Below are 13,585 nucleotides of genomic sequence, written 5' to 3'. Positions count from 1 at the left end.
TAGACTAAGGCATCATAAAAATTATTTTGAAGAAGAATCCTAATTGACATTGGAAAATGTTCATTAGCTGTGAAATAGAAACTAGGTAAAATTTGTAAAGCCATATATAAATGTGAAAATATTTTCAATTAAATAAAAATACACCAAGATTTAATTAATATAATCAACTGTTTATTAAATATTTACCGTATACTCAGTCTTCTGTGTTGAAAGTATAAAATACACTTGTTCTTTAGGACTTTATGCTATTGTTGAACTGTTGAGCTTAAATATGTGCATTTGGTCCTTGCACACCCAGTAGATGTACCTCTAGATAAAAGGAAGAGCACTGAACATAAATAAGCATTTGAATCCTGTCCCTGTCACATACTAGTCGACTCACTCAGACAAATTATTTAAGAATGAGGGTGCTGACCTCATGAGGTGATTATAAGAATGAAGGGAGATATAAGCAGGAGTGCTTCCCATGATGCTTAGTGGGTAGTAATATTAGTTAGTAATGATTACTAATTATTATTATAACTAATTATTTAGTAATTATTAGTAATAGTAATGAATAGTTAGTTCTTTTTCTTTCCCTACTAGAAGTTTCTGTTTCCTCAGTGTAATACCTGCAGCAGATATATTGGAGCCTGAGCTACTGAATAAATGGATGAGATACAGGATTTGAAAACGCTTTATAAGCCTTAAAGCATTGTGAAAATGTTAGCTAACTATTAATATTTGAATAATTTCATTAATATCTGTAATGATATGGCAGAAGTTTTATATATACACATATATGTTTGTATGTAAGTGCTAAATGTTATGATATGGCCTATATGGGGTCATTGTAGAATTTAAGCAAATGAAGGGCTTAACGTGGCTGATAATCATTTGGGGGCTTATGAGAGAAGGTGGGATTAGAATGGAACCTTGAATTATGTAGCTTTTAAATATGAGAAACAATATATACAGACACATGTGTCCAGAAAAGGAAAAAGAGAAAATAGTATATTCAGGGAGTAGTAATAAGACTAGTGTGCCTAGAGAGTAAGGTATTCTTAAAAGTCGTTGGAACAGGATAGATAGAAGAGGCAAGATGTGTGGCCAAGACAACAAGAGATCTTAACTGATCTGGTGAGAAATAGAGAACCTTTTAAGTTTGAGGGCACTGTGTCACCAACACAACACTCACTCTGTTAGAATATGTTTGTCACAATTAACTTTGGTAATAAAACTGTAAACAAAAATAAATTATGGATTAGCTAATTATTTTTTTCCTTCCACAGTATATAGCTTAGATATTCTAGTGGTGATAACTATAGCTAAATGGTTTAGAATCCTTGTTGTATTCCTAAAATATTACATGACATGGCTAGACATAGATAATTTCAGAATTTAACTCAAAAATTCTGTCCCCAGCTTTGCCCTTTTCTGAGACTTCTTATTGTGATAACCTAAAGAAAATTTATAATCAGTTTTCCATACCTTATGTTATTTGATGCTATAATTTGCTTGTTCTTCTTATTTCTTTCCCTGTAGATTTTCAATGTTAAGGCTATTATAATGTCCTTTATAAGTTATGTATATTTTTCATGGAAAGAAAGGAAATTTAGCTAACTCATTACAATCATTAGCTGTAAGTCAACTAGTAACTTAGTTACAATATATTCACTTTCAGTGTTTTCTTCCTGGAGTTTCCTCTTTTCTTATACACTTTTTTACATTTCTCTGCAGTATGGATGGAGCGGATCTATGTTTTGAAATCGTAAAACGAGCTGACGCTGGTTTTGTATACAGTGAAGCTGTAGCCAGGTATGTAATTTCTATGAACTCTCCAGAGGTCAAGATGCAAGTAAAAGAAGAAAATGACCCCCAAAAAAAATCATATAAAGTGGCCTGTTCTTTGAACTGATGATGAGCATACTGCCACTCCCCTACAAGGCACGCATCTGTTTTAGTGTGCATTAGTGGAACCAAATAGTGACTGAAAATGCAAAATATCGAATGAATTTATTACTGTGAGTTTACAGTTCCACATCAATACCGCTATCTTTCCCATTTCTGATGAATTTTATACAAGAAGAGATTTGATAGCTCAGGAACCATGCAGAATTAAACTTAGGCTTTTTGTTTGTGTGTTTGATTTTTGTTTTTTGGCAGATGTGCCTCATTGGTTCTTTAGTTCACCTTTTAATGATAGTGAATTATTATGTGGCCAGTTAATCTGAAGAAAAGGATAGAACAGTAGAAAGAACAGAAATAAAAGTACAGTTTTTCTGTTGAATATATTCACTTCAGGCCTTGTGGTGTGATATCCCAGTCAAATAGCAGTCATTGTTCTAAGTGGAGGAGTTATAAAGAACTAATATCTCAGAACGAGGAGTAAATATGAAAAATCAGAGGAGCCATGCACTGGGTCACTTGTTTATAGGTTTAGAGCAGCACAGCTTTCTGCTTTGGTGACAATCATATCATAAACATTCACTCCGAAGGATTGCCTTTTTAATACATGTGGTACATACATTAATGGCGTACAGCATCTCTCCTCAGTCACCAACCATAATATATTGAAAGATTTAAACACACAAATCCATTGGGATTTATTAAAACTTTCTACCATTTAAGAAACAGTGACCACTAAATGATTGTAATGTCTTCGTCTTCCCTCTTATCATTCATTTTATAATTGCGGCATCATGGACAGATGTAGCTAGAAACAGCCTAGAAGACTACCTCATACAACTTTTAGCTCAGAGTGGCTTGACTTCTTCAAATTCATTGCCCTGCCTCCTCCTGCCTGAGGAGCAAGGGCCCCAGTCTCAGGAGATGGAGCAGCCATAACTATAGCACAAGATAAAGAATATACTCAATTTGAGATAGCTGCTGTTTTGTGCTAGTGGAGCTAGGAAGAAGAAGCAAGTGAACGTTTATATATATTAACTAAATATATCAAATATATATTATTAAATATATTGCTAAATATCTTCTTTTCTTTTGTGCCATGCTCATTCAAGCACATTCTAGGGTTTTTTCAATCTCATTTTTCTATTGTTTTGAGTTCTTACCATAGTTTTAAGTTTTATTCTTTATTGTGCTTCAGAATTAAAAAACAGTCTTTAATACCAAAAATAGCCATGTCGGTTTTTCTTATGGCAATAGTGGTAAACTACTTTATCCAACTACGTGAAACTCTCAGACTTTTTCATATCATTATTTACATATATTTCTTTAAGAATTTGAGGCAGCTTGCCTTTTGTTCTTTCTCATATTGACATCTTTCAACAGCAGCATCAAATAGGGAAAACTGGAAATTCTGAATGTTGATTTTCTAAAACATAAACCTTGATAGAGGAAGATAACTTTTTCCTCTTGAACCACAGTAACGCTGAAGTACCTAGCATATCTGCTGGCAATGTTGATGTTAAACCAGTACCACTTCTACTTGGTCCCCACTCATCAATATTTCTTTTCCTTAACTTCAAGTCTGCCTCTGCCACTGGGCTGGGTGTCAGAATAGGGAAAATAGTAGAATGTAGAGGTGATGTCATACAGTGAAATGACTTGGGGGATGTCTCCCAATCTTGAGATTTATAGAAAAGGTAGATGTTTATACAAATCAAGATGAAAGCCTGTTGATTTTTAAATCACCTATATTTGCTGCTAAAATGGTGGTTTCATGAAAGGAACTTTCCAAAATGGACCAGAAAAAAGTAGCATTGAAACCAGTAAGTAACACTGCAGAAAGACAACTTTTGCACGATTCATTAAAGACTCTTTCTAAAAATGACCAAAAGGCAGGGGGTGGGGAGGTGCAGCCTCAGAAAGTATTATTAGGTATGTTTCCTATTGCAGAGGATCAATGACCATGTAACAAGAGTACATAGATCCTTTTTTTTTTTTTTTTTTGGTTAGAATGTTCAACCAGATGATTTCTAACCTTCCTTTCTCTTCTGATTCATTGTTGGGAAATTCAGCTTACATCAGTATTCTAGTGAGACCAACTGCAAGAAGACTCTGAGACACTGAGTAATCAAATTGATAATGTTGTTTTTCTCCAACTGGCTGAACTTCAAGAGGAGCAGCAAAGCATGGCTAAAATAAAACTGTGTTCAGTCCTTACAACCCAATTAGTGATTACCTCTGTTCTTTCAGAGGTGATGAGTTGAGGCATGAGCTAACATACAGGATCAAATTATCAAATCAAAGTCTCACAAATGAAAGAGATCTTACCTAGTACCAAGCTTTACTAAATAATTATAAGGACACAGGCAATCAAAAGGCTCAGCTGAAGCAGAAAGAGATCTAGGTCTTCAAAGGGCAGCTTGCCACCTCATTCCTTCCCACATCATTCCTTCCTGTGTCAGAAATGCCCCTCTGGCCCAGAATAGGTGGGATCTCTACATGAAGTTTGTGGGGTTACACACACAGAGGGGAGCATTTCAATTATTAAACCTCTCCATTGTATACCCGGAGAGTTGTGTAGCTTACATGACATCCTCTAGGAAGTCATCCATGCCTCAAAGATCCCAGGTTCTATTTACCACAGGTAATCCTTAGCCAGGAACATTCTGTTAAGGGCATTTCAGAGATAAGTTCTCTTCTGCATAGCAAAGAGCATTAATATTTTTACCCAGAGTTGACAAGGAGAGTAGACCAAGTCACCTCCCTTCCTTTCTTCCACCACTCCTAAAATGCTTCCTTACAAAGGAAGTGAGTGTATTGCTGGCCAACTCTTTCCTTCCATGGAGTTCTCATTATTCCTGATCCTTAGGGAAGATGGAGACAAACATATACTGCTGAGTTTCTCTGCAAAGATAGGCCACTATGATGCTTCAGGAAATGGAACTCTTTGGTTAAAGTTTAGTCAGGAACTCTCTAGAATGTGTGGGTGGATTTCGGTTCTCTCTTTATTCTTTTTACTTGCATATTCTTCACATGAATAGCCTCCCAGGGTCATGCCCGAAAAGGTAGAGAAAGATCAGTTTAAATCTGTTATATATGGAGAGAAAACAATTCTACATAACCCAGAGATTCTGATATGTATGTATATTTGGATGAAATATGGAGAGAAAACAATTCTACATAACCCAGAGATTCTGATATGTATGTATATTTGGATGAAATAATTGAATACTCTGATATTCAGATTTTAAAATATTCATTCAATGAGTATTTTTTGAGGCTCTTTGAGATTAGAATTTTCTTTAGGCTAAAGATATAAGTGGCTGTCCTAGTACCATATATCCAAAGTAGTCCATACTGTAAGTATAAGCTATGTCCACATCACCTAGTTTAAACTTACCCACTGTTCACATCTAGGTGCACAAATAAGCTGTTCCTAAATCTTCGACTAAATTTAACAATAATAATAAAATTGTAATACTAATGACAGCCTTTGTAGCATGGTTTAGAGTTTACAAAGCACTTTCACATTTTTCGACTCCACCATTTCAGGGAGTCGCAGATCCTCCAAAGCCTGATTTGAACCAGGAAAGGACCACAACACCAAGTTAAGAACCCTTAACTCAAACAGAGCTGCATTGTCCCAGGCAAAGAGTATGTGACCACAACTCCTTATGTGTGCATTTGCAAAGTAAGAAAAATGGAACATCTAAGGACTTCATGAGCCTACCTCTCTACTTAGAGCTTAGTTGTAAGGAGACAATAAGTACAGGAACAATGTCTGGGTTGATTTGTTTGTTTTCCTACCTTTCTTTTTAAAAAATGAAATAATGCATATGCTTATAAGAGGACATTTATATTGAGTTTGGTTAGAAAGTAACATACTAAAGTGGGAATTTAATGGAAATGTCTTTCAATTGTAAAGCAGGAGTGGGAAAACTTTTTGTCTTGAGTCACAAGTACACAAGTACACACACAAGGTCATTTATAAGTGCTATTTGTTTCATTTTTATTTTAAAGTGTGGGGAATATAAGATCTGGAAAGATAAAACAAAATTCAGTAAATATGCAATAAATAATATTGAGTATATTGCATTTCTATGTCATGGCTGATTGGGGAAAGAAAAGGAGAAAATGAGAAAGGAAGAGAGATAATAGGAAAAAAAGGAAATACATGAAGAGAGTAAAATGCAGAGGAAGAGAAGATGAAAAAGACACTCAGAATGAAATAGTGGGATTACAGAAGAAGAACTTTAGAATTGAGGGAAGGAAATCAACGTAAGTTCTGAAGAAATACTGAATAAACTACTCTTGTCACACCCTATGTGGACTTCTTCAAAAGGCTAACTCCTCAGTGGACCCAGCGAGGAGCCTTAACGAACCCCTGGTGGCCATGTGAGGAGTCCTACTTCCTAGAACTTAGGCCCAGTACAAACTCTGCTTTGTTCAGGGATGCCCCAACTAAAACTTGATTACGTTGCAAAAAGAAATTGTGGACATAAGGGGGTTCTCCCCTCTCGTTCATCCTTAGAGCTAAAGGGACATAAGGCAGAGAGCCAGCCTCTGCTGGCAGATAAAAGGCCCCTAACCCTTTAGTCAGAATTCTTGGCATACCTCTGAGCACTGTTCACTTAATAGCAATCCAGTATAATTAAGTAGTATAACTGAGTATCAGAGAATTCTTTTCATGCTGGAATTTTTAGTTTGCAGAGCTATTTTACTTATAAACTGTTTGAAATTCTTTTGACTTAGATATCTTAAAAAATATAGAACACATGATTTCTTCATGAAGCTCATAAACTTATGATACTGCCAACTTTTTGTTAAGTCATCACTTTTGTTATTAAGTTATAACGTTCCACCATTCTTGTCTACTCAAATGGAAAGTGTGCACAGGCAGCAAATATGAACGTGGGAGTTACAAACTAGTAATTATATACAAACTAGTTATTATATACAGCTGTATATTAAGTTTGAAAAATAAAAGGTTTTTTTACAGTTTTAGATTTCTTTTGTTTTTCTACAGTCATTACATGAGACAGATACTGGAAGCTCTGCGCTATTGTCATGATAACAACATAATTCACAGAGATGTGAAGGTAAGTCACCTTTATCACTAACTTTAATATTTGTGAAGAGAAACTGACTTATAATAATGATATTAATTAGAAATTTTTCTCTAATATTCTTAGGGAGAGCATCTTAAATTTTAGAAATAAAATATTATTTAACTGCTTTATATTTGGGGAGCCACTATACTAATTCTTAAAGCAGCACTTTTTATAATTTCAATTTCCTTATTTTTATTAAAATATACATACATTCTAAAATTCTGTTATTTCTTTTTTTGCCATTCTATATGTGAGAGAAGAATGAAAAATCTAACAAATAGGAAAAAACAAACAATATCCTATGCTAAGTTAATTGCAGGGGTGAGAATTTGGTTTATGTAGTAAAAGGTCATCATACACTTATGTTTTTGTAATGTGATGTAGAATAGTCAGCATTTTATTATTTTTGCAAATAATTTTTTAAAATAGTCTGAAATTATTATAGATGTAATATTGTTTGTACCCTTAGGTATATGAATATTACCATTATTCAGTCTTTCTTCCTGTTCAATTCCAGTATCAAGTTTATGAGAACTGCCAGTCCTTGGCTCTGAACAGTGTCAGAAAGAACATGGAGACATGCAGGAAAAGAGACCAGTGGGTCTTCTTCCTGATCCCCAGCCCCTTCCTAGGCCTTGAATCACTAAGAGCCCCTGAGGTCTCTCTGGCCTTGTTGTCCACTTTCAACACTCTGATATTTTGTCACTGGCCTCTCTCTCTAACCCTCAGCATCTATAGATGTGGTGCTCTCCTTCCCTCAGGACATATTATCAAAGACCTGGCTTTTTCAATGTATTTTAATGGTTAAGAAAATCAAGTAGAGTTTAGTTAAATTCTCTATAATGTTTGAGAAATTTTAACTGAATGTCTCGTGGTTAAAGCTGAGGAAAATCATGAGCAATTTCAAGACAATCTCTTGGCATGTTATAATAACAAATGAAAAATCCAATGGGGTGGTTCTGGTCAAGATGGTGGAGTAGATAAACACTGTGCTTAACTCCTCTCACAACCGCATCAAAATTACAACTAGATACAGAACAGCCATCACTGAAGTCTAGCTGAACAGAAGTCCTACAATGGGAGACATATAAGAGGCTACCTCAAGAGTGGTAGGAGGAGTGGAGATGCAGAACGGCCTGGTCCCCTTACATGCCTGTGGTGGCTGAGAATCAGGAGGGATATCTTAGCAGCAAAGGTACCCCCAGAGGAGCAAGTGGTCCCAGCCCCACACCAGGCTCCCCAGCCCAGGGTTCCCGCACCAAGAAGAGAATTCTGGCTATGAAAACCAGTAGAGATTGTGGCTAAGTGAGACAGGTCAGCAAAAATCGCAGACATTCCTCTTCAGGGGCCCATGTGTGGACTTACTTGCTGATGGACTCACTGGCTCTGAGCTCCAGCGCTGGGGCAACCAGTGCTGTCTGGGACATACAGGGAGGAACTGAATTTTCTGGCTTCAAGGTGAAAGCTGGAGAGGGAGTTTTCTCCCAGACACAAGTGCTGGCAGAATCCATTGTCTCTTTGTTAAGCCCCTCCCTGTACTAGCATGCACATGCAGGAGGCCACAGCTAACACTGGTTGCCCCTCCCTGGTGATTCCCTGAGACCCTGACCCACCCAACTTATGGGCTCACCCAAGCCTCTTCCAGTGGCTTTTCCATACAAACAGCCTGGCTTAGCTTATGCTGCGGACTTTCCTAAAGTCTCTCAAAGGTTCACAAAACCCAGATAAGCAGCATCTGGCCTCGGCATGCTCCATACCTCTTACTGAAGAGCCCCAAGCCCAGCACTACCAGCAGCTGGCTTTGGTTCATGGTTTGGCCTCTTGAGGTACCTCTAAGCCCAGCATGAGTGGCGGCCATCTGCAGATTGCTTAGTGACTCTTGCCAGGTGGCCTCACGCAGGGCACAGGCTACAGCTGAACTTGCCTGTGGAGAGGCCCCTCCCAGGAGGCCCCAGGACTGGCATGCCCTTGTGGCAGCTTCTGACCAAGCCAGAGCACCACCCAGGGCTACATTCGAGGACAGCATATCCAAAGGACAGACTGGGCAGGCACCAGGGCCCTGCTAAAGTGAATCTTGCTCCATAGGATCAGCCTCTCACTGGCCAGTCCTCACAACCAATCAGCCTGAAGGTTAATCCCTCCCATTTACCTGCAAACAGCAATCAATGCTCAACTACAAAAGGAAGGCACTCACAACCCATACAAGGGACACACCTCGAGCGCCTGGCTCAGATCACCAGGGAAGACTCCACAGGACACCTACTACATAAGGCCGCTCTCCTAAGGCCAGGAGACATAGCTAGCCCTACCTAATACATATAAACAAACACAGGGGGGCAGCCAAAACAGGGAGATAAGGAAACATGTCTCAAATGAAAGAACCAAATAAAACTTCAGAAAAAAATTATAACTGAAATGGAGACAAGCTATCTGCCAGATGCAGAGTTCAAAACACTGATTATAAGGATGCTCAATGAATTTAGGGAAAGAGTAGATAAACTCAGTGAGAACTTTAACAAAGAGGTAGAAAACATGAAAATGGAGATGGAGAACATAGAAAAGAGCCAGTCAAAAATGAAGAATACAGAGGAATTGGATTAAACATGGCAGAGTGAGACACGTCCCCAGATCTCTCCCCTTGAAACAACAAGTTGAACATCTAAAACTCAACAAAAACACCCAAACTGCACACCAGCATATCTGAGTGTGGGATCTGTGCATAAGAGCTACCACAGGTCAGACCCCCAGATGTTGGGTGGTAGACTGGGAGAAATAAAGAAGCTGCCTCTCATAGCCGTTGGAGCTCCCTACAGGAGGAGGGGGAGAGGAGAAGGTACAGCAAGTTCCCTGAACAGCCCTGCCTGGGAGTGCTGTGAGCTCCACGCGGTCAGCAGCCGGGCCAAGTCATCAGGGCAGAAGGCAGAGAAACAGGGACAGCAGAAAAGCGGGGACGGCAAAGAAATAACAGTTGATTTTTACCAGCTATGGTTGCAAAACCGAGGCTGAGCCGCAGCCCCCATCCCCCAACCCAGAAGGCCCCTCCCCCCATACCCTCCGAGACAGTCACCACAGAGCGCCAGGGGAATCTGAGCAAACGCTACCGAAACTGTCACTAACACTGACAGGAACTGAGACTGAGGGTAGCGAGCGTGATTAAACATCTATAAGGGGGAAAAAAGACATTATTAAGACTTTGTATAAAGCAGAGATCCAAGAGGCTTAGACGCCACCTACTGGAAACCAAAAGAAAAACACCTTCTTTGCAACAGGCTAGAGACCATTATATAATAAGATGTGAAGAATGCAATAACTGAAATAAAGAATAAATTAGAGGAAATAGACAGTAGATTAAGTGAAGCAGAGGATCAAATCAGCAATTTTGAAGATGAGTTAGCAGAAAACACCCAATTAGAACAGCAACAAGAAAAGAGAATCCAAAAATATGAGGAAAGTTTAAGGGGCCTCTGGGACAACATCAAGCATACCAACATTTGCATCATAGGGGTACCAGAAGGGGAAGAGAGAGTTCAGGGAATTGAAAACCTATTTCAGGAAATAATGATGGAAAATGTCCCTAACCTGGCAAAGGAAATAGACATACAAGCCCAGGAAGCACAGAGAGTTCCAAACGAGGTAAGCCCAAAGAGGCCCACACCAAACACATCGTAATTAAAATGCCAAAGGTTAAAGACAAAGAGTCAATCTTAAAAAGCAGCAAGAGAAAAGCAGTTAGTTACCTACAAGGGAGCACCCATAATACTGGCAGCTGATTTCTCAACGGAAACTTTGCAAGCCAGAAGGGACTGGCACAAAATATTCAAAGTGATAAAAAGCAAGGACCTACAACTAAGATTACTCTACCCAGCAAAGCTATCATTGAGAATCAAAGAACAGATAAAGAGCTTTCCAGACAAGAAAAATCTAAAGGAGTTCATCGCCACCAAGCCAGTATTACAGGAAATGTTGGAAGGACTTCTTTAAGAAAAAAAAATATCAAAGATATGAATAATAAAATGGCAACAACTACATATCTATCAACAGTTACTTTAAATGTAAATGGATTACATGCTCCAATCAAAGGATAGGATGGCTGAATGGCTAAGAAAACAAGATCCTTACATATGCTGCCTACAAGGATCTCGCTTCAGATCGAAAGACACACAAAGTAAAGGGATGAAAAAGATATTTCATGAAAATGTAAACAAACAACCACAAAACTCTGGGGCAACAATACTCATACCAGACAAAATAGACTTGAAAACAAGAGACAAAGAAAGACCCTGTAATCCCACTCTGGATATTTATCCAAAGAAACCCAAAACACTACTTCGAAGGAAAATGTGAATTCATATATTCATCTCAGCATTAGTTACAATAATAGTCAAGATATGGAAGCAACCTGGGTGTACATCGATATATGAATGGATAAAGAAAAGGTGGTACATATATACAATGGAATATTATTCAGCCATAAAAAAAGATTGAAATCTTGCCATCTGCAACAATATGGATAGACCTAGAGGGTATTGTGCTGAGTAGAGTAAATCAGACAAAGACAAATGCCATATGATTTCACTTATATGTGGGATCTAAAGAACAAAAACAAACAAATAAACACAACAGAAACAAACTCATAGGTACAGAGAACAGTTTAATTGTTGCCAGATGGAGGGGGATTAGGGAGATGGATGAAAAAGGGGAAGAGATTAAGAAGTACAAATTGGTAGTTACAAAATGGTCATGGAAATGTAAAGTACAGCATAAGGAATATAGTCAATAATATTATAATAAATATGGTGTCAGATGGGTTCTAGATTTATCGGGGTAATCGCTTTGTAAGTTATATAAGTGTCTAATCACTATGTTGTACACCTGAAAGTAATATAATATTGTATTCCAACTGTAATTGAAAATTTTTTTAATTTGTTAAGATTTTTAAAAATCCAATGAAAAAAAATTCCGTGAGAAATATGCAAAATACACATTAGTGAAAAATTAGTTTTAAAACACTCATGCTTTTCAAATGTGGCGATAGAAAAATGATACCGTTATTATCAACAGTCAACCCTGAAAAACTCAATGGATACATAGCACTTTTATTTAAACAATGTTCTTTAGTTAAATGCAAAGAGAATAAAAAGTGTGGAAAGATAAAGGGTAGAAAATGCCAATGACAGTAGCATGCTGTGTATTCTTTTGCATTTAATTAATATAAGAAAGTACATATATACAAGTAAACTATATCCTTGTATATGTTATAAAACATATACAAGACAAAAATGACCATTTTAAAACTTAAAATGGGTAAAACAGATTCTTAGTGCATGTAATAACATTGTGTTAAAAACGCCTTTGTTCAAGAGGCAATTTTATTTTGAATGCTGTTCTTGAAAACTAATTATGTCATCATCTTATAATAAATAATGATTGACAACATACTCTACTATAGGGGTCCCCAATCCCCAGGCCACAGACAGGAGGTGAGTGGCAGGCGAGTGAGCAAAGCTTCATCTGTATTTGCAGCCGCTTCCCAGCACTACCATCATTGCCTCAGCTCCACCTCAGGTCTTCAGACGTTAGATTCTCATAGGAGCACAGGTCCCTGGTGCCAAAAAGGTTGGAAACTGCTGCTCTACTATAATTCTTTCAGTAGTACCCCTCCATGTGGGTATTACTGAAGCGGCGCTGGGCACATGTGGTCCATCTGGGACACAGGGATTGGATTTGGGGGCTCCACCTGGGACAAAGTATTTTGAAAGCCTGGGGAAGGAAAAAAGTCTCAAAGATAGATAAAGGAAGCTTCTGTCAGTAACTACAATGGAACCAGCATGCGAGGAGTTACCCAGGGCCTGTGTTTCCCTCACTCTGTATCCTGTGCAGAGGGCTCCTGATCATTCTCTCACAGCACTTGTGTTCTTCTTCACATACCTAGAGAACTGGATTCTATGCTGACTTTATTTTCCTAATAGTTCCCCTGGTGATCACTTTGACCATTTCGGCTTCATTTATCTTCCTTGAGTACCTCACTGTAATTATGTTTTGGGGCAGGACTCTTCTATCAAATATACTGCAGGAGAACTTACTATGCCAGAAATAATAATAATAATTCTTTCAGTAATATAGTCAGCTTTTGAATAGCCATGCTATTTGATATGACAATCCAAAACCAAATAAAATCCCAAAGTACTTATAGTTGGCTTTACCTTCTTATTTACCTTCTGATTGATTTACTCAAATATATGAATTTCTACTTCATGCAGAATACTGTACTTGGAGCCCCAAAGCTGTTATGGGCTCAGTAGGGAGATATGAGGCAGTGTACTGCTTCGGATCAGCACCCAAACAACCGCCACCATTTATTTGTTCACAATTATTCTGCAGTTTGGGCAGAACTTGATGGGGCCTGCTTGATTCTGTTTCACAGGCTATTGGCTAAAGTAGCATGGCTAGTATCCACAAAGGTTCCACTCGCTTTTCTGTGACTAGAACAGCTGGGAGCCGACTGGACCTTCTTCATAGTCTCTCCTTCGAGGCATCTCTCTCTCTCTCTCTCTCTCTCTCTCTCTCTCTCTCTCTCTCTCTCTCTC

The 13,585-nt window shown here is 38.1% G+C and overlaps 1 protein-coding gene across 5 annotated transcripts in view; it reads left to right on the top strand.

Moving 5' to 3' along the window:
• The window catches only part of CASK (calcium/calmodulin dependent serine protein kinase), a 412,162-nt gene that overhangs the window by 210,212 nt on the left and 188,365 nt on the right, over window positions 1-13,585 (top strand). For all 5 annotated transcript variants that reach the window (XM_011380759.2, XM_011380758.2, XM_023523710.1 and 2 more), the window contains exons 4-5: window positions 1,720-1,797; window positions 6,914-6,986. In XM_011380759.2, the coding sequence (XP_011379061.1) occupies window positions 1,720-1,797; window positions 6,914-6,986 (151 nt within the window). The remainder of the gene's footprint in view (window positions 1-1,719; window positions 1,798-6,913; window positions 6,987-13,585) is intronic.

Source organism: Pteropus vampyrus, unplaced genomic scaffold, assembly GCF_000151845.1.
Source record: "Pteropus vampyrus isolate Shadow unplaced genomic scaffold, Pvam_2.0 Scaffold404, whole genome shotgun sequence".
NCBI lineage: Eukaryota > Metazoa > Chordata > Mammalia > Chiroptera > Pteropodidae > Pteropus > Pteropus vampyrus.
The sequence above is the reverse complement of the archived record's forward strand: the minus strand, read 5'-3'. Positions and strand labels throughout refer to the sequence as shown.